The following is a 26,781-nucleotide window of genomic DNA, read 5'->3' on the forward strand; positions in this document are numbered from 1 at the left end:
ATGGGTAGGGCCGGTGTAGACGGTTTTTTCATTACCACCCCGTCCATGATATCAGAACCCGACGATCTTATGAGGTCTCATGTTTGTAGACAAGCATATGCTTTCTGACAACTGGGCGAAAATGAGTAATGTTTCTTTTATGTCGTTCTTTCTTTTCCAAGCCACCTACGAAGATTCGTCGCTTGCCGTGTCTGGATGGTGTTTTCGCGGATCCGGCGAATGACGAATGTGGTCAACAGGAGAGACGGGAGCACGAGGAATACGGTAACCATTTCTAACGGTGTCGCGGTGCACAAAAACCAGTTCATTTCGGTCGGCCAGTACCGTAGCCGCGACTGCGTTGTAAGTGGCCGATACGGTAGAATCGGCTTTTTATCGTTCGATTGCTAAATGCGGGTCGGGTTGACTCGCGGTGCCTGCAGCAACCGTAGGGCGGTAGTGCGGACTGTGGTGCTTTGCCAAACTTCGCGCGACATCCGATGACGTCAGATGGGCTGTAAGCAACGAAAATTAGACCCAAAAGTTCATCGCTCCTGATACTCCTCTGGACAGTGGCGAGTAAGGCTAAACAAACGAAGACCGAAAAACCTCGCACGTGCGCATGGTTCCTGAAGGAACGAATATCCGAGGGTCCAATCGCCTCGAAGGATCGGAGGGCGGGAACGGAATGGACGCGGCGAAATCTGACCCGTGAGATCACCTTCAACTAGCAACTGTTGCTTCTCGTTGTCTCGTCACAGCCCTTTCTTTCGATACGGGTGTTATCAAAAAGGGTTTGCAGAGAGCCGAAAGAAAAGAAGCAGACGTGCACCGATATTTTTCCGAAGAAGCGATAGCTTTGAGTTCTTCGGTTTGGACCCAATTTTAAGCTGCGTACGACGGTACTTCGATCGATCGGTTCCTGCATCGTCCCGCCAGGCGAGGTTGCTGGTGGCGGACCAACATATCCGAACGATGCACTCGAACATTACGCCCACTCAACATGCGGTGCTACGGGAGTAGCATCGAAGCAGATCGCAAACTGGACCCCACATATTTTTACGCCAAGCGTGAAGTTTTGTGATTTAATATTTGAAAGACAAAAAACACATATCGACACCTCCGTTAATGCAACGACAAGCGGAAGTGTTAGACACCGCGATAGGAGGGCACTGCGACAACCATATTGTCATTGCTTGTATTTCCCACCAAACGTTGGAACGTTGGAGCTATAGCAAATCGCCATTCTGCACCTCCGGAGGCACTAAAAACCTACCGAAGTATCGATATCTTACTATTTGACTATTTGAGTAGCACTACTCTATCTGTCTTGACATCGGTCCCTGATCTTATGTGTTGCTCATTTTAATGATCGTAAAGTGGCTTGGAACCAATAGTACATTGTACAGTCCTTCGATCCTTTAATTATTACATTGCAACACGGGCAAGCATAAATTTGAACAGACCTACTACAACGCATAGAATTAAGGCAAAAGTGTGGTCAAGTGGCCAAGGGGACAAACGAAGCAAGCTAGACCAGGCACGATAAGCCAATGATGCGCCTAATGCTGCGTAACCGCAAACTGCTACTAACGGCCGCGGCTGTCCTATCCGTGGTGATCCTTTGCTGGAATTGGACAAACTTCGGGATGTCCTGCTGGGGCGACAAACGAGACGACGGGAAGCTGGGCTACATGGTGCGCGATGACGAGGTGGGTCGACGACTGCACGAGCTTTCGTGGAATGGTGAGCATATCTGTCTAATTCATTCAATCACTGCTTCACAGGGAGGCTCTGACAATGGCTACCGGTACCATCGGAACATGCCCCTGATCTTTATTGGAGGTGTGCCACGATCCGGTACCACGCTGATGCGCGCGATGCTTGATGCTCATCCAGAAGTGCGGTATGTTAAGGAGAAGGTCCCGACGCTCGTATCTAGCTCTACCTCTACGAATCTCGTCGTTGACTTTGCTGTTGTTTCACTATCCCTATGCAGCTGCGGACAGGAAACGCGCGTCATTCCGCGTATTCTCCAACTTCGGTCGCACTGGATGAAATCGGAGAAGGAGTCGGTCCGGCTGGTCGAGGCTGGCATCACCAAGGAAGTGCTGAACGGTGCCATCGCGCAGTTCTGTCTCGAGATCATCGCTAAGCACGGCGATCCGGCGCCTCGCCTGTGCAACAAGGATCCGCTGACGCTCAAGATGGGTTCGTATGTGATAGAGCTGTTTCCGGAGGCTAAGTTTTTGTTCATGGTGCGCGATGGGCGTGCTACCGTGCACTCGATTATCTCGCGCAAGGTCACGATCACCGGCTTCGATCTGACCAGCTATCGGCAGTGTCTGACCAAGTGGAACCAAGCCATCCAGACCATGCATGAACAGTGCAAGGAGATCGGCAGCGAACGCTGCATGATGGTGTACTACGAACAACTGGTGTTGCACCCGGAGGTGTGGATGCGAAAGATTCTACACTTTCTCGACATCCCCTGGAACGACTCAGTGCTTCACCACGAGGAGTTTATCAACAAGGAGAATGGGGTCGCACTGTCGAAGTATGTTTGCACATTCATCCTCCGGGGCAGTAATCCCTGACTATTGAATACGGTTTCGTGCTCTTTTGCACTGCAGGGTGGAACGTTCTTCGGATCAAGTGATCAAACCGGTCAATTTAGAAGCACTCTCCAAGTGGGTTGGCAAAATACCGAACGACGTGGTACGTGAGATGGCCGACGTGGCCCCGATGCTTTCGGTGCTCGGCTACGACCCGTATGCCAACCCACCCGACTACGGCATACCGGACACGTACGTGCAAGACAACACCTACAAGGTGAGATACCCCCGATGTTTCTGAGGCTAGGTGTCCGGCTCCGACTAAAGGCACCCTGTTTTAGGTACGATCGAATTCGCAACTGTGGGAACATCGAGTGAAGGAGTTACTAGATCGGGATGCGCACGGTGTAAACGCTGAGCACGAGCACCCACACAGACTGAATGGTGCCGATGAAGACGACTACGGCGACGGCAGCAAGGATCGCAAAACGTGATGGGGATTGGACGAAGAGCGGTTGTAATTTGTAGGAGAGGCACCTTACTTTCTCTAGCGACTGCATAGCAGCATCCCAAAGAAATGAAGGTAAAATGGAACCTTTTTTACCACGGAATAAAGCTGCGAAGAAACGAACAATGTAGAAACGGCTTCGTTTCTGCGCGTGCCCAGCAACTCCATCGCTAGCAGCAATATCCTGTTTTCTTGTTTTTTTTTATTAGTTTTGTTTGCAAATTTTGTACGAAAAAGATAAAAAAACAAAAACCACTGATCGCAAAACCAAGAAGTTAGTGTAGTAGTAAGACAAAGTGAAGCAAACTGAACGATCGAACGCGGAAACACTAATAACTTAAAGCGAAAAACCCGGGATAGTGACTGAGATAATGGAAAACCCGCCGCGTTTGTTCAATGTTGTTGTTTACATCATCCGTCTGGTGGTTAGTTCAAATGTTATGTCTAATATTTATATTTAAAAACACACACACACTAGCAAATCGTAAACGGTAGTATAAAAGCACACTAGTATGCTTTCTTCAGTTTTATTTTTAAAATTTTACCTAGCAAGATTTTTGCAACCACAAAAGTCTTATTAAAAGCAACCTTCCTTAGTAGCGGAAAGAAGAAGGAAACGAAACACGGAGAAATTTTGTTTCATCTTCTTTCCCTCGATTTTCATCTCTAGTTGACCTGGGGGTGAATAACTGTTTGTATTGTATAGCTTACCATTGCTAAAGAAACCCTTTGAGTCAATCGCCACAGTAGAATGTGAGTGATGTCCCACATACATGTGCAGATAGTGCAACCGATAGGCAAATATATGTGTTAAAAAGACTGCAAACTAGGAAATTGGGACAACCGGTTAGACAACCGGCAATCAATTAAAAATCTAAGCGCCAACCCAAGAAATAAAAAACGCAATATTGAATCGTACAACGCGAAACAATGAACAATACACATTACAACGCACATCGTTAGTCATGTAGTCATATACAGTTAGGAAATTTATATTGCAATCGAGCGCCTCTTTATATGGACTATAACCAGGCAATAACAAAAGCAAAAAAAAGAAGACCTGGTGGCGTATATGAGTTTGTCGGTACGTTGGAAATGAGATCCACGGTTAGCAACCCACCCTAACTGATCGAATGCGCTTATAAACAAACGCAAAGGCAAATAGACATAAGTACCAATTGCAAACGGCATACGTTTCGTGAACCACACGCAATGAAACAATCACTAGCAGGCAGAATATAATATGATCTGGTATGGAATATTACGGTTAGAGCAATGTTCATCCGAATGGCAGGAACATTGGAGTTTAGTGAACCGAAATTTTTTTGAACACAAATCTCAATCTAGATCACAGAAATCTTTGATTTCTGGTTTTACTTTGAACGTTTGCTCCTCGCAAGACGCAAGAAACGGAAGCGTTGTACAGTACGGTACCAGTGTAGTGATAATTTTAAAATGTTCACTTGAATTCAATAAATCGATAGCAACAAAGCAAAGCACACAAACGAAACTAATGCCAAAACTACAGACAAATTTAGTAGTGCGGTATTCGGGTTTTTGCTACGATCCGCTTCATGGGAGGAATTCACGAAAACGCATTAGAAAGCAGATGCGAGCAGAAGAAATTCGTTTAGAATATTTAGTTCGGAGTTTTGTTGAGTTTACATTTTTATTGAAACATTCCAGAGTTTTCTATGCCGCGAGCGTGAACTGCACAACGAAACTATCGTCGACCAATTGACAGACTACTCCGACGTTACTATACTTTATATCAACCTTAGGGAGAGTATTGAAAATTAAACATCAGGAATTGTTATCTTGAGAAACACAATTACCAATGCCGCCATTATTGAAACGATTCGTTTTTTAGTAAACCTGATCAACATCCGAGCTTGGAAGCACTTCACTAGGAGTCTATTATGTATTGGCCGCACAGTGACAATACGCAATGGGTTTCGCCGTTTACTACGAGTTGTGTTCATTTTTTAGCCTTTCTAATTCAGAAAAAAGACCAGCGCAGCCAGAATAATGAAGGGGTTTGGTGAACATTTATATCCACTGACCCCTCAGTAAAAATTTCATGCTCCTGTGTACAACACGCTCCTTGTGGGCATTGACTAATGAAGATGAAAATTTTGCTCGTGCCGAAAAAATGTTGGACAAAAAATTGAACCAAGAGTGAATGTTGTTAAAACTTCGAAAGCCCGTGTCGGAACTATGAAACGGAAAAGTTATGAAACTTTGAGCAGGGTTTACGGGGAAGATTGCCTACCCCGTGCCACAATTGTTTAGTGGTACAAACGTTTTAAGGACGTTACGTTGGGACGACGTTGAAGATGATAAGCGCCCCGGGTGGCCTGTGACTTCAAAAAGTGGCTTGACTACTCCAAAAAGAGACGGAAATAATAAAAAAAAATCATTGTTCAAGTATTAGGGCCATTGTTGGGTTTAAGTATTAGCATGTGGGCTTTAATAAAGAAACAATGAGACAAAAAGTTACCAGTGATGTGGAAAAAGAACTACTGGGTTCTCTATCAAGACAACGCACCGGCTCACAACACCCACTATGTCAACGGCAGCTTCGGTCAAAAACCCGATCCCGTTATGGAATACCCGTCTTATCCACCAGACTTAGCATTCTGCGACAGTTCCTCCGTGTAACGCACCCGCCAGGAGTCATTACAGGGCACAAAACAAGACTCGGCGCAACTTGGTGAATAGTGGCGCCGAGTAGTTTCGTTTCGTCCGTTGAAAGATGACCTGTAGCGTTACATCGTGGAACATTTACACGGAGCGGTGTAGAGCTGCGAAAGGAGAGGTACACTGAAGGAGGAAATTTAAAAAAAAAACTCGAAATAAAAATGTTTCAGTAACAGTCTGGGAAAATTAATTGCCAGACATCGTATATGTTCTATTGAACTTTTTTGAACTGCTGTAAAAAACCCTTTTTTCTGTAAAACTGGTAGTTCTTAGAGAGCTAATACATTGTCATTGTCAAAATATATGTAGGTTTGGCGAAAATGTTTCGGTCCGAATTATATGATGAATATGAAGGTAAAATGAAGAGTCTCACAACGTTTGCAGGATATTTGCCGTACAGTTGCACGGTAGTAATACGCTTGGTCGGAATAAAAATCAAATACCAGCAACACAAGTTATACGGTACACTTCGTTTTATTGAAACAAGTTTTTGTTATAATGCACGGGACGAACCACAGTTATATTAAAATCTGTGTTTGTGACTGACGGATTCTCGATGGTAAACTAGTTGAATTGGGTCGATTCATTTCTTTGCATGAATTGTTGATGATGGCAGATGGTATGATGCTTACAACGACTTTTATGAGCTGGTTTAAAATTGCGTTTGGGAAGTTCAAACAACGGAACAAAATATAGCAACCTTTAGCACATCAATCCGGTAAACAACCGGCTTCTTGTGATCAACCAACATTCGATTCGAAATCCCTTTAATAAACGAACAATTTTAGCTTTTCAGCCTTACGGACGATCATATGCGTATCTAGTGCATTAGTTCAGTTGACATTCGTTCTTTATTGCTGTTCGTCGATAGACCTTTCTAACAAACGAAAAAAAAACCGTACACGCTATCGTTGATAAGTAAAAAATTATTGTCATTTTTCGCTCCGGCTTCAATTCGAGTGCCAATGGGCCAATACTAGTTAACCAATTATTTCTTCCTCAAGCGTTCGATTTTCATTCAACATCCTCCGACTTATCGCTGTAGCATACTCATCATCATCGTTATCATCTTCAACTTCAACAATTATGACGACATGCTTCGAAAGATGTGGCACGCACGTGAACTACCCGAAGCAATATATGTAGTGGTAGTATTACTTTTGCATATGTACGACGTATGGTTACTCACCCTCTCCCACGCACATCCTACCACATTCAATCGTACAACTGCGCTACAGTTAAATCTTACACTTCCCCTACTGTGCTTTGATATTTGCTTTCGACAACGGCTTTTTGTATACCTTATAACAACATCAAACATCCGAGAAATCAACGTCCCTTTGCGCATTATTCGTCTTTTGGTTTCGCTTTGTTATGTCCGTTTTCAAGCCTGGTCTGCAAAACGATTTGGCTGTTTGTTTTGAATTTCGTTAGCAATAATCATGTAACGTGAACACGTGAACAATCAGGTAGTATAGTTTTCCATCGATGAAAAACAAACACACAGCGAAGCTACTCTGTTAACTTAAGTACACGATTTTTCTTTCAAGTTTTTAATTGCAGCAAATCATATTTCTTTAGCATCTACTGGTGCACAGTGAGTATTTGATAATACCGAAATAAAAGAACAGTCCTCTGCAAAGTGAGGAACGTTTCCGTTCACTCAGAGAATATGTGGGAACGATTTGATTCAATAAGCGCTTTGTCGCCTGGTCGCAATAAATGATATTCTGTCGAGTACGCAACTAATTCATTGGTCGAATACCCTTTTTCCCAAAACTTAACTGCGATAGTGATGAAATAGTATTTAGCAATGCCAAGCGCTCGTTAGCATAGCGTTACTTAGAGGCGCATTACAACGTGAATATGTGATGTGCGGCACGCCATTGCTATGCATTTACAATACGAAAACTAAAAACATGCAATTTTATTGCAGTTAATATTGTTGTTTTGGAATTATCTCGATATTTCCTACCGCGCTTGCCGCCGCCTCCCTTTCTCGTTATTCTACGAATTTTGATTGCGCCAAAAGTTTTCCAGGCAACCAGGCTCTTCCGAGCAACGGTGCCGTTAACCGTTCTATTTCTAAGACCCGGCTTAAACCCGACGTGCTATCCCCATGTGCGCCACAAGTCGTCCGTCCTCCTGAAGCAGATGATGGTTGGTCTGGGTTGAGAAGGCTGTTTGTGATGAATGGGCCACCGGTGGGCGCATACGCGGTTTACTTGTACTTCTGAAGGAACTTCTCGTGGAAGGACTTGAACAGCCCGAGCATCTCCTTTAGTTTTGCCGGCTGCGGTAGAATTGTGGTGCGGAAATGATATGTACCGGGGCGTTGACCGAACCCAGATCCGGGCACAATGCAAATACCTACGCGAAAATGGATGGGGAAATGGAGAGTTGTCGTGAAAGCGCAAGAGCAAAACAATCTAATACGAGCTGGACGTTTACCTGTTTCTTCGAGCAACTGGAATGCATAGAACGTGTCGGCTGGTTTGCCCTCCTTCTTGGCTGCTTCGATCGCCTTCGGCGGTAGGCGGATCTGTGGGAATGCGTACATCGCGCCCTGCACTGGATTGCACGAAAAGCCCTCGATCGAGTTGAAGGTGTTCGCGACAAGCTCCGCTCGCTCCCGTAGCGAATCGAGCACGGCCTTCTTTTCCTTCGCGAACAACGCGTATGAAGGATCGCCCGGTTGCGGCGGGTTTACCACGCAGTCCATCACAGCCTGCCCGGCCGTGGTCGGGCATAGCTGAGCGGAGATGCATTTCAGCAGCATGGTGCGTACGTCGGGGCACAGGTTGACAATTTCAGCGTACCCACCGCGGATGCCGCACTCGCCCATGTAGCCCTTCGAGCAGGACATGAAGCTGCACAACTCCATTTTACTGTACGGTTCGCCCAGTTCCGTCATCACTTTCTTGAACGAGTGGAAACTCGAGCCGGCTTCGTAGACATTGTCCTGGTACACCTCGTCCGCGAACAGCACCAACCGTTCACGGTGCGCAAACTTTATAATCAGTTCTATATTGCTGCGCGACAGTACCTGGCCGGTCGGGTTGCCCGGATTGATCACGACCAAAATGCGGGGCGCCGATATCTTCCGAGCCTCCGCCAGCGACCGTTCGAGTTCGGCAATGTCCAGGCCCCACTTGTTCGACTCATCCAGGTAGTAGCCAATCTGTTCCATGTCGAACTCGGCGATCGTGGCCGAGTAGAGTGGATACTGCGGGATCGGTATCATGACACCCGGCTTCTTACCATCGATCGGACAGCGCAGCAGTGACATCAGCACCTTGATGCCGCCCGACGCACCAGCCGATAGGATAATGTTCTGCCAGTCGGACGGAATTCCACCATCGCGGCGCTCAATGTACTCGGCGGCGTGCCGCCGGATCACCTCGATACCGGCCGAATCTGAATACGAACCGACCGACCCTCCTTTGCACCCATCCAGGATTCCACGGGCCCGCTGCTTCACATCGGCCGAGATGTTCGGATCATCGAATAGCGGTGGATACGACACCAGTCCCAGTACCTGAAACGGGCAAGCGACAATAAATGTTTATACTGTTTGTCCGTCACTTCGGTTTAGCTGGTAACTTCGCGAACGGAAGCAGAAAGAGTAAGAAGAAAATGCGTTCGGCGATTTCCATTTCGACTGCCACATTTCCTTGCTTGCCTTGATTCGTAAACGTGCTACTGCGCGCCATTCGACGCACGAGGAGTCACGTGGCGTAATGGAAAATCGAAGTACGATGGTGATAGTGCGAAAAAGGCACCAAAAGAAGTTATCATTCGTGCTGAAAATAAAGAAACCAGTGTGCAATTAAGAGTGAGCAAGTTTGAAGACGATAACCGCCGTCAACCATTCTCTGACTTGCCTCGTCGCTGACTAAAAACTATAGGCGATGGAAAGGGCAGGGTATTTTTTTACTCGTTTAGAAGACCGGGAGCGACTCCGACCGGGTGATACTATATTCTAAAGCCAGTTGCCTATTAGCAACACCGCACCAGCGCGGCGATGGCTGTCAGTAGCAACTCTACGTACAAGAAAATAAAACTCCGCTAAACGACAGCGCATCAAATGAAGTTGTCGTGTTGTTGGCATCCCGGATCGCGTAATCGTTACGTCTTCTAAGAGGGCAGCATCGTATGCCCTGTCTGTCCATGCACCAAAAACAAAGGCACCCGCTTGGCTTTATCAGCAAAGTAAATAGACACCGCCAGCACTTGCCACGTTTATCACGGCGATAGATAATATATACTCCGGCAATCCTACGGCGTTTATATTCGCTCTGCCAGCAATACAGCAGCAGTGCCGACGGGTTGTTGACAACACTATATGGTGCAGGGCGCGCATCATGATGGCGTGATATGGGATATATGGGCCGCACACCAACCAAGACCAAGGAACAAAATTAATTCTGAAATTGATGTCAATTGAAATGTTTTTTCGACGAGCGTTTTTTGGCGGAACGGTGGTGTAGGGCGAACAATAAACACCGAGCACAAACATCCACGCAGGCACGCAGCGTAGAACGACGTCCTTCGCAACGATGAGCGAATTATAAAACAGAGTCACGCCATCGAGCTCGTGTGCGTGCTTCTAGGTGCCGCGGTTTTATTAACGAATCGCTAAATGACGCAATAACGCCCGGCATCGAAAGTGAGAATCTGTCCCCGCCGGAGACAGGATGGGCAACCAATTAGATACATTCCGCTGTCTGGGTAAAAACCGTTACTTAAACACGCGAAACGGGATCTAGCTTTGTTTAGCGCGAAGGCGGCGTGCAGTGAGGGATATAAAACTACTGCTACGGCGCTATTGCTTCTTTTTCAATATTTTTTTTCCCAGTTTCTGTATCTTAGGGCATCTCTGCATCCGTTTTTACATTAAACTACATAACTGGTATCCCGGATGTGCATGGAACTCGCGAACACTTGTCTTCGACGACATAGAACAAATAATAGAAAGAACATAGAAGATACAAGTGTTGAAGAAAAACCGGTTCCGGTGCACCGGATCGGGTTATAGCACCGGTCCCCAAACCAGCCAGCAAAAACCGGGCCAGCCGGGCGCTATGAAAAGGACAAAACTGTTCCAAAAACCGGAGATGGCCAGCGCAGCTGCCATTCGTTTGCTCACGTGGTTATCAGTGAAGAGCCTCCTAAATACGAGGGGGCCCGGCACGGCAACACACCAACCCCATGCAACCCCATGTGATTGTTTATATTGTGTCTGTGGCAATAAAAGTACAACGCCACAACGACATCGCGCGACCCGGTTTATGTGCGAATGTTACTGCTGCTGGGAAGTTGGAAGTATCTATACTTCACCTACCTGACGGATGAAGGTAATCGGTGGCTGACCCATCGCGTGACAGTCGCCGATATTGGCGCGGATGACCTCCTTAAACGGTTTTTTCACACCCTAAGTGGAGCAAGCAGAGAAAAATGGACAAAAGAATCGATCGATGACCGTTCAGTTTGTTGTTGTGTATGTAACAGGCACGCCACCCCCCCACACCCCACCCGTAACGGGACGACGCTCGCCGACGCACCTGTTCCAGCTCCTTCTCGATTACTCCGGCCCGGATGACCAGCGGGCCGCGTACGGCGTACTCCATCGTTTTGATCGCCGGGTTGATGTTGTCGATCGAAACGCATCGCTGATGCTGCTGCTGAGCGCACGCGGTTGTTGCCATTGTGCGGTGCCGTTGCTTTTGCTGACTGTACGTGATGGCACGGTTTATTGCTGTTGCCGCGGCTGGACAGTTTGGGTGGTGCAGCGTTGATGCCGTGCGTCCAATTCTTAAACTTCCGGGCCGAAGCAGAACGCCCCGATTGACGGCGGCACTCCCTTGACAGAACGCTAACGCAAGACTGAACGCCATGGTGTAGGGTTCGCTCGGTATTACTCTCTTCAAATGCTTCCCAGCTGCTGCTGTTGCTGCCGCTGCTGCTGCTGCTGCTCTGTCCAACGGTCACGTGGTGTGGACCACAAGTGCTCTCCGGCTCCGGCTTCTCTCGCTCTCGCTCGCTCTCCGGAAAGCGGTCGCGGGTGCGTTCTCTTCTGCTAGCACTACCCCTTCTATGGCACACTCTGTGTGTTTGTGCTCGGAGCTGCGTCGCTTGATTGTGCTACACGCGGTTTGCGAGCGTTGGCCGGCTGCGATCCACAACCGCCGATTGTCGGTTCAGCGATTCAACATGAAATGTGTTTTCCCCCATCATAGTAACGGGATGAAATCGCCACAATGAGATCGGCAGCCAATACAATTGCAGGCAGGAAGAAAAAAAGGAAAAGGGTATAAAAGAAAGAGGAATGGATGAGATGGTATTTTGAAATATAAAAAAATAACTGAATGAATTATGTTCAACAACTTAAGATCAACTGTCCAGAACGCGCGAAATCAGGGACACAAGAGGATCTTAGCTACCTAGCTCTTTCATTTTGCCCGGGAAGGGGACCTTTTGGGCAATGTTCTAACACCTCGGATGGTGTGATCTGATCGGGCTTTGTAAAAATAAAACGACCTTTCAAACTGGACCTCGTCCTACGGCGCTATCGCGAATAATCTGGGCCACCCGAGCATCATCCGATAAGCGGCGGCGGCGACGGCGGCGGCGGGGGCATATAGTGCGAATGCGATGAAGTGGCAGATTGGCAGGCGGGATCGTGTCGAGTGCTGTAACGTGTTGCTCTTTAGACCCGCAATTCTGCCGCATGTGATGGCAAACGATTACAGGATCCAGTTTGAATATGTTTTTTGTTTACCTTCCCCTCGCGGAAGATTCCCGTTGAACTCTGCGCTTACATGTTACATGTATTTTCCTTTCGTTTTATAATCCGACCCCAAACCGATCCGACCCAGTGTGTGTGTCAGTGTCAGCGGGACACACGGACACACGTGACGGAAGGACAAGTCATGCTGAAGCTGGCCAATTTCGACGACTGTACGTCCCCCGGTGGTCCAATTCACTATAAATTGACCGACTGCGACCGTTGCTGGCCGTGTCAGCCCGTGCCTACCCGATCGCCGGCAGCAGCATTGTTTCTAGCGCTACCTGCCAGAGCAAACGACGAAGGATCACCATAACGGTGCGATAAGGTCGAGTTGTCTGTTTAGCTGATAACAACAAGAACAAACAACTGAAACATAAGAAAACCACGAACAAACGCCACGACGGCGGCGGCACGAGCTCAACCACGATGATTTAGCTCCCCGCTTATTTGCCCGGTGTTCATCGGATGATGTGCGTTTGGACACATTGCATGTACTTTGGGCTGGTGGCATGATTTTGGGACCATCTTGGACCATCAGAATGCTCGTATTCAAGTCGTATTCGGAAACGTTGGTATGCTGAAAACGGTTTGACGCAATTTTTTCTTCCTTTTTTTCGCTACCAAAGCCGATTCTGGTGCGCGAACGTCGCAGGAGGCTGTGGCTAAAAAAACAATTAATTTCACTTTTGTAAAAGAAATCAAGAAGTTTCTATATTGTGTTTGGAGTGAAGCAAAAAAAATAAACACTCCCCGATTGAACTCGCGTGGGAGTGTAAACCGATCAAAAATTCGCATCCCGTGCCAACCAAAAAGGGACTGGTGGCACGGACAACGGTAACAGTAAAACAACAACAACAAAAATACGACCGTTTTACAACAAACGGCTACAGAGTTGCCGCGAATCTGGTATACACTCATCTGATCACCCATTCGTGTAATCTTATGCGAGCGATCCTATATATTTTTAGATTGTGCCGCACCGGTCGCTGGCATAGTATAGCAGCATGTACGCGGCGGCGTGGTCAGGGGTGGTCAAGATATTCTAAAAATGAGCAAAAGATGCCCTCCGCAAAAACACGCCGCCCCAGGTGGAACTCCCGCGGTGCATAGTAGGCCGATGCCACTTCCAAGAAAACCACCAGGGAGCTTGTTGGATATGCATCTGAAAGCAGCATGTTATGCAATGTCAACATTTAGCGAATTGTACAGGAACGGAACGGGTTTTGATGTAAAAATTTGCGGACTAGTCAACGTGTCGTATCAGCAACTGCTGCGGTTTTGCAACGGTAGAAGTTGGCAGCCATTACACGATGGCAGATGAGCCATTCAAAGGGTAGACAGGATAATTTTTGAAACATTTTGAAACATATTTTAGTATAAACAGCAGCTGGCGTGGCGTTTCCAATTAATAATGCGTTACAGTCGCCGCCCGTATATCATCAGCTCGATTTAAATCGCTTAATCACTATCAAATGTGAGGGTTGCCCTACTTTGCGTCTAGTGCGAAACTTTAGGGGGTTCTGCACCGATGCCAATACGAACCAGGCTGGGGGACGTCACAAGTGGGAAGGTTTCACAAAACTGTAGCGACAAATGAACGGCCGAACCCACGCTTAACCCACCAGAAGCACTTTCCCGAACAGAAGCACTTAGCACTTTTCTCGCGGGCTTCTCGGCACAACTGATGGCACGACTGACCCTATGGCTACCGATGGTTTCCGCGATATGTATTTTGCTTTCCCAGTACCTATTGCTCCGGCGGATGACAGGCGGAAAAGTGAGTGCAATGGGGCATACTTGTTTACCGAAACGGTGCGTTCTGTCCCTTTCGAACCCGTCCGTGGCTGTCAGTAGTCGTGAAATGGTGTAATGTGCGATGCCGTTGGTGCAACGCCAATGGCGTTGTATAATGTTTGATTGAGTTTGCAAAAAATGTATAGCGCGTGCGATACGGCTATTGCACAGAAATGGAGAGCAGCACTCAAAGCAAACAAAAACAAAGCGAACTGTCCCGTTAACGATGCACCTTCATTTGTTTACAGACGACTTGAAACGTACGGAATTCGAACGACACACGCGTGAAATATTTCACTCGCCTAATTTTACGGTGCAACGGTCTGGGCTGCCGTTTTAGGTCGGCCGGCACAATGAATATTAATCTACATATCTCTCCACTCTGGTGCTCTACCGCGTCCTCGAATACCTCCAACACCAGCCTCTCGAACATAACTCCTTTCCTCGAAAAAGTGTCTGTAAATGACAAACTTTCCGTTACGGCCTTGAAGGGAATTCCACGCGTTCCAGGCACTCTGTTGGTGGAACCTCTGCTTTCAATGGCATCATGACATCACTTCAGGCTAGTTTCCGGGGTCCGGGATCGCTTTCATTCACTTCCCGCTCTGATTCCTAGCGTTTAGAGGTCATCGGCCACCATGCAGTCCCCATCCCGTCATCCTCGTTATCGACCAATGCCCTACCGCCGCTCGCTAGCAGATCGATCTCAAGTCCGATCGTTATCTGACTGGCTGGCTGTTGTAGCGCCCTCATGGATCAGTCCTTGTTTTCACGCCCTTCCTTGTGTTTGATAGGCCGCCGTTTTGGAAACGCATCGATCGAGTTCGAGGGTGTGCACTCCGGACTCTTTCCCACCCAAAACACTCCAACACCCGCACACAGTTGAAGGACACTTTTTGCTTCTGGTCGCAGCGGATCGCGATATGCCCCCGTTTACTGCACTGGAAACAGCGTCTATCCGTCTTCTCTGTCCGTCCTCTCACTTTCTGCCAGCGAAGTGGAGTCAACTTGCTCGGCTGAAAATGAGGCTTTAGGCGGCTTTGAAGTTGCCATTTCGATACCAACAATTTATTACAGAGGAACGCTTGTCCAATTTGCAATTGTTAAACGACTTTTGACAAATTCTATGTGACCCAGGGGCAAAAACATACACACGGTAACTTACTGATGCTGTGAGTTACTGAAGGCTGTCAATTTGTTCATTCGAACGATAACGTCCTCAACGGATGCCTAGGATCTTGGTTTATATGAGTGTTTGGTACGGCATTTCGAAAAATCTAATTAATCATAAAGCAGAGCTCTGTTTCTATGTTATTTGTGAAACATGTTTATTTTTCCTGCCCTGTCTCACAACTGTCTTCGTCGTTGTGAATAAATCTGTCGGAAACTTATTTCTTCTCAGTGATGTAAATGGTCTCACTGATATAATGATTTTCTCACTGATATAAATGGTTCTAAACAACCGCAGTATCGTTTGGAAACTATTTTGAATGATTGAATTGACAGCTTCTGCTACTCACAGCATCGTTTAGAAGCCGTGCTTTTTCTCCGGGATTGACAGCATAGAAGCTGTCAAAAATAGCCGGCAAAATAGCTGTCAAAATAGCCGTCTCAATGCACAATAACCTTTCTAGCACGCGATACGGTGAATTTTGCTTTCGTCTTTAACAAATACTTGGAGTAAAAATGGCATCTTCTAATCCGTCTAATGCTTCATTATCATCGGAGTAAGTTGACTGTAGGAAATATGACGTTGACAAGAGTAAATATGTGTTATAGCGCATTTCTTTTTAGAACCACGACTGAGTGCCTGTCGATTTCGTCGATGGATTTCGCCGAATATCTTAAACTACAAGAATATCCCATATCACTTGCTCAGGTAACCTTCTAATAATGAAATGTCTCATGCTTTCGTAACGAAACGGTGGTAACATGCTCCTCATCTTTTTTCAGAAGTGTCCGCTCGTGTGTGAAATCTGCACTAAAGTATTCTATGCGACAAAAAATCTGCGCACGCACATGAAAATTCATAATAAGGACCAACATCAATGTCCTCATTGTCCTGGCAAATTCGCAGAGCGACCCCAACTCAAAGATCACATTCGGAAGCATACTGACGAGAAGCCGTTCGTGTGTAAAGTCTGCGGCAAAGCTTTCCATGCGGCAAAAAACCTGGCCGTCCACATGAAAATTCATATCAAGGACAAGCAGTGTCCTCATTGCCCTGGCAGATTCGCGCACCAATCCCGACTAAACGATCACATGCGCATTCATACCGGCGAAAAGCCGTTCATGTGTAAAGTCTGCGGCAACGCGTTCCATGCGGCAGGAATCCTGCGCTCCCACATGAAAATTCATAACAAGGACCAACATTAATGTGCTAGTTGGCCTGGCAAATTCGCACGGCAATCCCAGCTTAAGAAACACATTCGCACTCACACCGGCGAATAGTAATTCCAGTACGAAGTTTGTGGCAAAGCGTTTCATGCGAAAACCTATCTCACAATAAGGACAAGGACTTGTCAGAACAACAGCATTCTGAAATTCACAAACAGCAACATCCTAAATTTAATAAGTTTATTTCATTATTTCAATTTGAAAGTCCTAGTAACAGAATACATAAGGAACATGACGAACAATGAAACAGAAATGAATAAAATGCACTTTAAACAACGATCATCTACTAACATATCTCGGTTTTCAGTTTTCTTAGGGCAACGATTAGATATTACTTCGTTTAATGTGTATCCTTTGGTGATTCTTTTAACTTTCTTAGTATACTTTACTGAACACTGAACATATACGTACGAAAATAGATGTTTGTCATAGAGATGTTTGTGGATTCTTTACGGAAGCTTGGTGGAGGACAGATCCGTTATAGAAGTAGAATCTCGTAAGTTGTAGGATCACTCGCTTACGGGAACGACCCCTCCCCGGATCGATCACCCTAAATACACCACCGACGCATGCTCCTGCTGATTTATCCTTTCTGCACCAATCTCTTCAGCTGGCGAACACAAACCAAAAGTAATCCAACAATGGTGCCAGCTCCTTTTGTTTTTATCACCACAATCACAGGGGCATTCCTGCTCAGTTTCAGACTCTTGTCGTGTGTGATAAATTATGGGTAGTTGCCAACAAATGGCCCCCCTAAATATGCCTCCGTGTCTCCGGCTTTGCTGTGCTGCCGGTACATTGAATGCACGGTGTTCCGGACTGGACTGGACTGGGCTTATTTTTCCATTCCTGCCAACTCCTCGTGCCCATCTGATGATTCTGGTCGCCACGCCACGGCTTTAGAAAAACGGTATTTTGTTTGCGGAAAGTTCGCACATTGTTGCGAGCGTTGGGTACTGGGGGTTGTAATGGTTATTTTGTTGTGAATTCCTCCGTGAAAGTTCAATGATGAGTTTTGCTTTCCACGTTCACGCAAAACTATTGAGGATGAGGACGGTCGTCGGGGCGGCTGCCAAGTACGGATTGGCAAGTATCAGTGCTGTTTTTGGAATGAAACGAAAAGAGTGGAGGCCCTTGAGACCCGAGGCCGAGAAGAACATCCGATGTCATCAACGGACGGCAGTAACAACGACGCCGTGCGTTCCAGCGAAAGCAACAACAGGGACCGGAACAAACACAGAGAGAGAGAGAGAGAGAGAGAGAGGGCCACAAGCACAGTGCCGCAACAAGCGCGATTCTGTGTAGGGGCGGGTGCACCGTGTACTAGTGTTTGCGGGAACCGGCATCTAGTTTCGCTTTCCGCCCCTAGGGGTGGAAAGAACTAGCGCACGAGAACGGAGCGTGGAGCGTGGACCTCTGACGGGCGGGCCGGGCGCATTGAGCCCAGCGTACGCCGTCGCTCTCCATCATTCGTACGGTGGCCACGCTTTCCACTGCATCCGAGGCGCAGCGTGTTCACGGCACAGCACAGCACACGTCAGTGAAGCAGAAGCAGAAGCAGAAGTCTCCAGTGACGCTCTCCCAACGGGGATCCTCCGTGGCTCCTAGATAGCGCGATCGCCGCGGTTCCGGATGTTCCGGGTTTCGGGTTTTGTTCATCCTGTGGGCCAAGCGAAGACCCCATTCCCCGACCCCGGCGAACTCGAAAAGTGTCAAAGTGCGTATTTCCCGCAGTGTGTTGTGGCCGCCGCCGCCGCCGCTACCTGTCTCTCCCTTGGTGCCTTGGTGTGTGTGTGTTTAGGAGTAGTAGTGCGGTCCAATTTGGGTATCAATCGATCAACCACATTTCACAGAGTGAAAGAGAGTGGGGTGGGGGGGGGGGGGGCGGGTGGAGAGCGAGAGAGAGAGAGAGAGAGAGAGAGAGAGCTAGGCAGCTAGTGACTAGAGGGTCGGTGTTGCGCGTCACCGCACCTCATCACCGAACCTGATACAGAACGTCCCCCGGCGTCTTTGTCCCCGAGCGTCCCGCAGTAAGACGATACATCGGGCGTTCCGCGGCTGAGAGACGCCGTCGCCGCCGCCGCCACGATCGTCGTTTGTGGTCGTTGGGAGGCGGATTAGCGGATGGCCTTCTCATCCATTATACGCAGTTGAAAGCAAAGCGCCGGGCTTATTATGTTACTCGCCCCGACACACACACACACACACGCGCCCGCGCAGGGCCATTATTCTTTCCTGCGGCTGTTCCGACCTTCAGCACACCCCAAAGCCATCCGTCACACCTCAGGAACGGGGGGCGCTGCAAAACCCGACGCCGCCGAGCGATCGTCGCGCAGTTGCAAGGATTGTGCAGTTATTCTCACGACACTCGCAGAAACTCCGACATCGCCATTGTTCGTACCATTGGTGAGATGGGGAACAGAACACCGGGGTCACCACCACCATTTTCACCACCACCATTCTCACCATCGTTCCGGTGCTCCGGCTCCGGCGCATTCTTCCGGCTAAGCACGCGCCCGGATCGTTTATCATTGACGTAAGGCCGGGCCTAAGCGACCCCCCCCAAGGGTGCCTGGTGAGAGTGTGATGCAGCAGTGCTCCAGAAGAAAACGGAGAAACGGGGAACAGGCGGCAGCAGCCGCCGGAATGTCGCTTCGAAACGCATGACGCACCAGCACCAGCGTGGATTCCACGGGCACGGGTTTCTTTCTTCTGATAACGCGACTAATGCGGGTGACTCATGCGCGCGGGAGATGCGGTTCCATCCCGTAATGGAACGGCGTTGTCACACCGGCGCAACGGTGGGAACGCAACGAACGCGGGGCGCCACACACAGTTGCAGTTGCGCACTCCAAGATTCCAAACATAGGCGCAGCGCGGCTTCAAGGGTGCGTGAGGCCGCTTCCATTTTCAGCCGTGCGCTGGTGAGTGCGCCGTCCAGAAATGGAACACCCGAGCAAAAGCCGAGCACCATATGGCCAGCGACGGTACTGATGCAACCCGGCCGCGAATGTCCACGGCGCTATAAGGGCTGTCCACTGTCTAGCCGTCTGCGGCGCTTGTTTCACAAATCGGACATCCGGAGCCCAGCGGAGGCCAGACGGAGGCTGCCGGAGGTTGCGCAACCTGCAACTGCGCCGTCCGTTCCGAAGCTTCACCCATTCATACTAGGCTGTTCCATAAGTTCGTATGGTCGATAAGCAAAACACATTTTTATGGTTTAAAATACACTTTACTATTCAGTATGGCCTTCCTGAACATCAATCCACTTGTTCCAAGGAGACTCCAATTTATAAACTCCACCCATGAAGTGAGAAACTGGAAGGGCTTCAAAATACGCTTCCACCACTGTTATGATGTCATCATTTGATGAAAAATGCTTTTCACGCATGATTTTTCTGAGTCTGAAAACAGATGGAAGTCGCTAGGGGTCAAATCTGCTGAATACGGTGGATACTCCAACAATTCGAACGTTAATGCATGGATTTTTCCCATTTTCAAAATGCTCTTGTGACACGGGTGCATTGTTCCATTTGTAGCGAATGCGGCTCCCATTTTGCAAACCTCTTTTAGGAACCCAAAACTTTAGTCAAAATATTGGTTATACCGCACAATGTGAAGGCTAGACGATTTTCCAATACGATATCCTTTATTTGTTGTACGGTTTGAGGTGTCGTGTCTGTTTTTCGACGTTTTTGACATGGATCGTCTTGAAGGCGACCATTCAGAAACCCCCCTTTTAACCCTCTAATTGAAGACGAAGAGTCCTTATATATTTTCAAAATTCATTCATAATTTTCCTTCGCTTTCAAACCTTTCAAAAATAAAAATTAAATCAACTGCACGATACTTGTATTTTTTCCATTGTAAAAAATACTGTGACATGTCGGTACTAAATGGCTTGTAAAAAAACAACTAAGTGACCGATGGAAATGAAACTTCACACAGGTTCATATGAAGAGTGTACGAATATAACAAACAAAAATTAGACTCGTAGCAGCGCTCTTTGTTACCGACCGTACGAACTTATTGAACAGCCTAGTATGTTGCCCTACGCCCTACTGTTGCCACTTGCTGCCACCACTTGTTGTTTAATGTTCTGCATCCGATGAGCGATCGTTGCCAGGCCGCGACCAGCAGCAGCAGCAACAATTCGGTCGATGATTATGCGGCTGTCTAATTGACGGGCCGCCATTTAACTAACCCACTCTGGGTATCGGTGGTTTGTAGCAACGATCTTCTTCTTCTTCCGCTTCTTATCCGGGGCAATTACGATCGTCCTCTCCAGAGACAATGTTAATCTCTGTTGCTTTCTGTAACGTTGTGTTTTTACAGGCGCGCTGACGGGATTCGGACACCAGCTGGCCAAGCTGCGACGAGCGATCTGACCGCGGCTGGCCCATCGAAAGATCATGTGACAACGATCAGCGATTGAAGCGACTGAAACGGGTTGAAGTGTCACAGGCTCTCGCGCGGGGTGTGCTTTGCGGGGTCGGCGTCACGGCCGCCGCATTCGGATGCGACGGCCAACGACAACGACGACGACGACGACGCGAATGAGAGGGAGCGATTGTTTGTGCGTCTGGCTTGGCTGGGTGACGGGTGGCGGTGCGCTAGTTTTGCGGTTTGCCAAAAATGGACATAAACCATGTGCATTACCTTGGCATCTTTGGCATCCGATGGCGACTGCCGCTGTTGAGCCTCCTCCCCGTCGCCGCCGATCCCGGCTGCCCTTGAACGGGCGGACGGAAGCGTGCCTAATGAGCTCGATCCGAGCCCGGTCTAGCCCGCTCGACCCAGTCCCGGCTGACCTCTGATATCCCCGTGCCCCCCCAAGGCCTGGCGGCGCCAGTCGACCCGGTCCGGTCGTCCGGGGGCCATTTGTTTTTTTTTGTTTTGTTTTGTTTTTAACACGAAAGCGATTCAACCGCTATCCATAGCTGGAAGGAGTGAAGGAGCTCATGTATGGATCGGCATGTACGGACGGCGACAAGTCGAAGACGGCGAGAGGAACAGCAGAAGGAGAAGCAGAAGATGACAAGAGAGGAAACGTATCGGACGTGCTGTGCCGTGCCGTGCCCGGCGTACAAGAATGCAAGTCGCACGGGGGGGGACACGTCGAGGACCAGCGCCAGCGCACCCGGGAGACCTCCAGTTGCCCATGTATGGTGGGAATGCCTTAAAAGGCATGCCCGCGGTTTTGCCCGCGTGCGCTCGCGCAATCGCGTAATCACCGACGCGAGCGACACCAGCGAGCCGCTCGTCTCGTCGGGGCCCCTTTTGCTGCACCGACCTGATACTGTTTTTTTTTGTTTTCTCTCTCTCGGCAACCCCTTTTTGCAAGGCTGCCAGCCATGGGGCGAGGGGTGTTGCGGTGGCCCAAGACGGCCTCGGTCTGTGGAACGAAAACGGGGTCCCAAGATGCCGAGATGCCTATCTACTAAATGGTAGCCAGTCCCCGGGGGGGTCACCGAGGATTGCTAGGTCCTAGAGTCTGGGAAGTGTCTGCGATGGATACGATGGATGGAAACACAGGTGTCCACTTAGGGCGTCCTGGTTTCCTGGGCAGTAACAATCGAAGGTTCTACCGCACCGTCGAACCGGTCCCGGGATCGAGCGCTGACGCTGAAACCCTTCACAGGGACCACAGGGTCCCGGAGTTCTCGCTCCTTCTCTGGCTCGCACTTCTTCGCACGGCTGCCTGCGCTGCCAGTTTGAGGCGCTCGTCTCGTCGTCGGCAGAGCCTACTTCTTCTGTTTCTTCTGCTTCTTCTGCTCGCAAGGACCCAACCGCCGGGGTGGGCTCTACAGCGGGGTGGGCTCTCGGCGAGCGAGCGACCAGTCGGGTCCACCGCGCGACGGTCGGTCAGTCAGTATCGAGACTGAAGCCTACCACGACGGACCACGAGCTACGACCACGTGCAGCAACCTCACACGGAACCCTGCGAACGTACCAGGACCACCCGGACCAGGTTGGGAAGGAAGAACGCTATCCGTTTGCTGGTGCGCGCGCGCTCGTACTGTGGCGCGTTGTGTGTGCGTGTGTTTCCGGTTTCCGGATAAGCAATAGAACAGTACAGAGCTCGGTAGAGCTGGACGGGGCTTACTCACTAGTTGGTTTTTTTCTGCTTGCTTCAATTTAGTTTAAATTTCGGTTTCACTTTCAATCCCTCTGGCGGTTTTCTCCAAACCGCCCCAAAGTCCAGTGCAGTGAGTTGGTGTGTGTGTGTGTGTGTGACGCTGGTGTGTGAGAGAAGAGCAGAGCTGCAGTAAAACAATAGCAAAAACATTCTGTGTAAACAAACAAACGGTTTTGCGCAAACAAAACCCTCACCGGTAGACACTTGCAAAGGGTTGGAACAGGTGTGCCGTTCGAGTAGTGCTGTGTGCACGCACACGGTTGTTGTTGCGTGTGCGTGCGCGTGTGTGTTGTTATTGTTGTGTGTGCCCAGAAGTGCCCAGTCTCCTGGGTCCCAGGCTCATAAGGTGAATCTTCGGGGTGCTCTTTGGTTACTTCCGTTACCTTCCGTCACTGATATGCCACTGTCCATTACGCGGTCTCTCTCTCTCTCTCACACACAGGCCAATACTGTTACAATCGCTTAGCTTGCCGCTAGCTTAACCCGAACGGCCGGCGACTATCAATTCCGGCGGCGTCTGTTCGATCAGCAATCAACTAATTTTCCCAGCGGCAGCGGCGGCGGCGGCGGACAACTTGCGGGTGCGATCCTCAGCAGTGCGACAACGAAACGTCCGCAAGGGGGATCAGGAGCTAGGGACGGGACGCCACGCCACGATGGAGACCCAGTTTGCGGCCAGCGCCGACCTCTCGGCGATCACCGACGAGGATCTGCTGCGCAAAATGGTAAGCATTCTGTGTTCGGAAGCCCATCAAATTCTCGCAAAAATGTGTATATCATAAGTGTAAATGGGTTACGAATGGATCCACCAAAAAAAGGGACCGATGCACCGATTTTCCCTTCCGTTTCCCGGCGACGGTTTCGTTCGGGTGCAACAGCTCACAATAAATGACACCGTGCAGGGTGCACCACCAAACGCGCGGCACTACAGCTTCGACCCGTGAAGGTTCGGCTTCGCTAATTGATGTTGTGGATCGCGTTTTCGCTTCAGAACATCGTTTGCAAGGATCCATCCATGCCATCACACACTGTGTGTGCATCATAATTTGTGTGAAAAAATGGAGTTAACTTATGTTTTGTTTGTTACTACTTTTGTGAATTACTTTTGATGAAATTTTTCTTTATTACGCCATCGAGGGACGCTTGTCGCTTGTACATCATCCGCGTCTGCGGTGCCCCGATTAATCGGTTACTATGCGAAAGATGCGTCAGTTCGAACCCCAGCACAGTGCACCAACTAGAGCTGTTAAACCCGTTAAAAAATATTTCTACGCTTGCTCCATGCCCGAGTATGTCAAAAAAGAACCTTTCCTTTGCCTGTTGGATGATGCTCCCTTTGACTCACGGTGGGAAATAATGTTACCTAGCTAATGCTCAAAACTACACACGCACGCATACCGACACCGGACGCGCATAACAAAGCCCACCGCCGCCGCCACCGTGGCCATAAAGCATAAGATAAAGGCGGCTGCGGCATTCCTGAAGTCGTCCTGGGGTCTTTACGACTTTGTGGCTTTGTCCCATTGCGCGTTCGGCGTTCCGTTCCCGGTTTTACTGCCCCGCGCTCGCTCGTACAAGCTCTTTCGGGTTCGTCTTTCGAAACTTTTTGTCGTTGAGCCGAGAGAGAGAAAGAGAGGCTAGTACATGGCGAGGTATTACGATTCGCTTCTGAGCTGATGATGAGCGATGAGTCACCTTATGAGCTCGACGGACGCCCGTGGAACGATAAAAGATCGCCCCTTTATGTGGCCGCGGACACGATATGCGGCTGCAGTCATAAAGACACATTAACGGTCGGTCGGGATTAATCCACGCATCCACCGACTAATCGCCGCCACTTGGTCCGCCGAGAGTGTCCGAGAACACCCAACCCCAACGTTCCACGAGATTCTTTCTGGTGTGAACATTTCGTTTCGTTCGGTATGCCAGGCATCAGGTCCTCGAAAACTTCCGGGAGCACCACAGCAACAGTCCAGATGGTTCGTAGATCCACTAGGACCTGCTGTTGTTGTTGTTTTCTACTCCTCGCGTACTCACGAACACAAGTCTTCTAAGGTTGCTCGGTTTTGCTACAACCTACAGCGAGAGAAGGACCGCAGCCGGCAAAAGGACACCCAGTTGGTCCACCTGCCGTTGGTCTGCCGTTGGAGCCTGTTGAGTCGAAGTCCTTGAAACCGAAGCGGAAGTTGTTGTGACCCCCCCAAAAAAAAGTTTCCGGAGCCAAGCTACCGATTATGTTAACAGTGGATTGGCCAGGCCAGTTGGCGTTGTGGCAACCAAATCCTTCCACTCCGCTGTCCTCAATCCTCATGTCCACCCTGGGTCCCGAGACCGATCTCCGGTGGATTTGGAACCTTCGCGCCGCGGAACGTCCGTAGAGGCGCCATTAACCACGAAAATGGCGGTTGCGAAAAACGGCTCCACCGCTACAACGGGAAGCGACGACCATCCGCGGGCCGTTCACTCTCTCTCTCTCTCGTTCCGCCGCGTACGGTTACCTGAGCCTGGTTCACCCTGGGCTTTGGAAGGGGCTCTCGTCGACGGAAGCGGGCATTTCCTTTTACGGAAAGATAGTTCACCTTCTCCACCACTCAATCAACAACTGCGGGCGCCGGGGAGGGGTCTGTGGAGTGTGGGGGGGCGGCTGGTTAGAGGGCTAGCGAGGGTGACCTTCGCCGATCGAGGGCACGGTGCATAAAATAACACAAATTATGGTCGTGGCTCCGCGTTCCCCATTGTCACCGCGCGCGCGTGAGATGCGGGAGATGCGGCGGACGCGAGCATCCTTCCCCGACCGGTAGGCCCTAACCGGTTGACCTTAGTGCGCACGGGGCAGGGCCTTGCCATTTATCGGTCGCACCATGCAAAAACACACACACACGCACACGCACACGAAAAAATTAATGTGGAAGAAGCGAGCGCGATATTCCGACATCTGAAGGTCACCGAAGGGCTAGTTAGCTGCGTAGCACCTCAGTGGGATCATCAAACACAAAAAAGTACAATAAAACACACCACACCAGTCCCGTCACCACCGCGCTTTCTGCCCTTAAACCCACCAGCAAATCTATTCCTGGGGCGTGTGGGGCACGACATAGAAGCGGCAAAGAAGCGGTGTCCAATTCGGGCTCCGAAGTGTGGTGAGTCAACCCCAAATAGAGCACCGAGCCCCCCGGTCAGGTTGCTTCGCTGCGACCAACAGAGAGAGCGAGAGAGAGAGAGAGATAGAGAACGAGAGAAAATAAAGAAAGAGCAAAAAAGAGAGAAAGAAGAATACAGAAAGAGTAACGACAGAGAAAACGATAGAAAAACAGAGATAGAAAATGTGTGTGTGAGAGAGAGAGAGAGAGGGAGAGAAAGAGAAAGTGAAGGGGAGAGAGAAAGAGAGAGTGAGAAAGCGAATGCGACAGTGATGCGATATTATGGGGCGAAAGGCGACTTAGAACGAAATACCGGTTCGTCGCTTGCCCCGGGCTGTTGATGTCTTTCGTATATTCTTTCGTAAGCCAGACTCGCCACACTCGTCACGCGCGTTTGTCGCGGCCGTTTGTGCCCCCCCTCCCCCGAACGGTTCCGAAGCTAGTACCTTCCCTCACCCGCCGTCACCCTGACCTCCCGGCTTTGCCACCCGCCTTTCGTTTTCCGTCAAGGCGCGTCTCTGTTTGCACTGGGCGCGCAGCCCTTATGCTGCTCCAGGCGGCCTATAGCATCCGCCGCGTCTCTGTTTGCACCCCGCACAACACGTGGCAAAGCCCATTGCGCTACCCCCCCCCCCCCCCCTTCCCCCGAACCCTATCGACTAGAGCGCAGCCCGAACGTAGCCCTTGTTGTTGCTACTCATGGGTAGGAAGAGCTTGTTTGTGCGTGCGTGCGTGCGGCTGGAATATGCAGATTCTGCCAGAAGCTACTATGCTTTGGA

General features: G+C 49.3%; 3 protein-coding genes across 5 annotated transcripts in view; 2 read left to right on the top strand and 1 right to left on the bottom strand.

The window, feature by feature from the left end:
- The first annotated feature begins 1,269 nt into the window (after positions 1 to 1,269).
- LOC128271232 (protein-tyrosine sulfotransferase) lies at positions 1,270 to 6,121 on the top strand. Of its 2 annotated transcripts, none has more exons than XM_053008686.1 (5): positions 1,270 to 1,695; positions 1,771 to 1,885; positions 1,979 to 2,536; positions 2,613 to 2,811; positions 2,876 to 6,121. In XM_053008686.1, exons 1-5 carry the CDS (start codon positions 1,533 to 1,535, stop codon positions 3,026 to 3,028), a joined length of 1,188 nt encoding a protein of 395 aa, XP_052864646.1. In that variant the 5' UTR covers positions 1,270 to 1,532; the 3' UTR covers positions 3,029 to 6,121. The 2 variants fall into 2 exon arrangements, with proteins under 2 accessions (XP_052864646.1, XP_052864638.1); XM_053008678.1 differs by having other exon boundaries at positions 1,270 to 1,691; positions 1,767 to 1,885.
- Positions 6,122 to 6,206: 85 nt separating this feature from the next.
- LOC128271214 (alanine aminotransferase 1) lies at positions 6,207 to 14,245 on the bottom strand. 2 transcript variants are annotated; one of them, XM_053008668.1, is made up of 5 exons: positions 14,155 to 14,245; positions 11,307 to 11,914; positions 11,087 to 11,176; positions 8,194 to 9,280; positions 6,207 to 8,112 (listed from the first exon to the last, which is right to left on the bottom strand). In XM_053008668.1, exons 2-5 carry the CDS (start codon positions 11,637 to 11,639, stop codon positions 7,964 to 7,966), a joined length of 1,659 nt encoding a protein of 552 aa, XP_052864628.1. In that variant the 5' UTR covers positions 11,640 to 11,914; positions 14,155 to 14,245; the 3' UTR covers positions 6,207 to 7,963. The 2 variants fall into 2 exon arrangements, with proteins under 2 accessions (XP_052864628.1, XP_052864620.1); XM_053008660.1 differs by having other exon boundaries at positions 14,075 to 14,227.
- A 9,273-nt stretch (positions 14,246 to 23,518) lies between these two features.
- LOC128278482 (uncharacterized) overlaps positions 23,519 to 26,781 on the top strand; it is a 29,643-nt gene continuing 26,380 nt past the window's right edge. Inside the window, exon 1 of the mRNA XM_053017217.1 lies at positions 23,519 to 23,587. Within this exon, the coding sequence (XP_052873177.1) occupies positions 23,519 to 23,587 (69 nt within the window). The remainder of the gene's footprint in view (positions 23,588 to 26,781) is intronic.

The sequence above is a fragment of the Anopheles cruzii genome, chromosome X, assembly GCF_943734635.1.
Source record: "Anopheles cruzii chromosome X, idAnoCruzAS_RS32_06, whole genome shotgun sequence".
Taxonomy (NCBI): domain Eukaryota; kingdom Metazoa; phylum Arthropoda; class Insecta; order Diptera; family Culicidae; genus Anopheles; species Anopheles cruzii.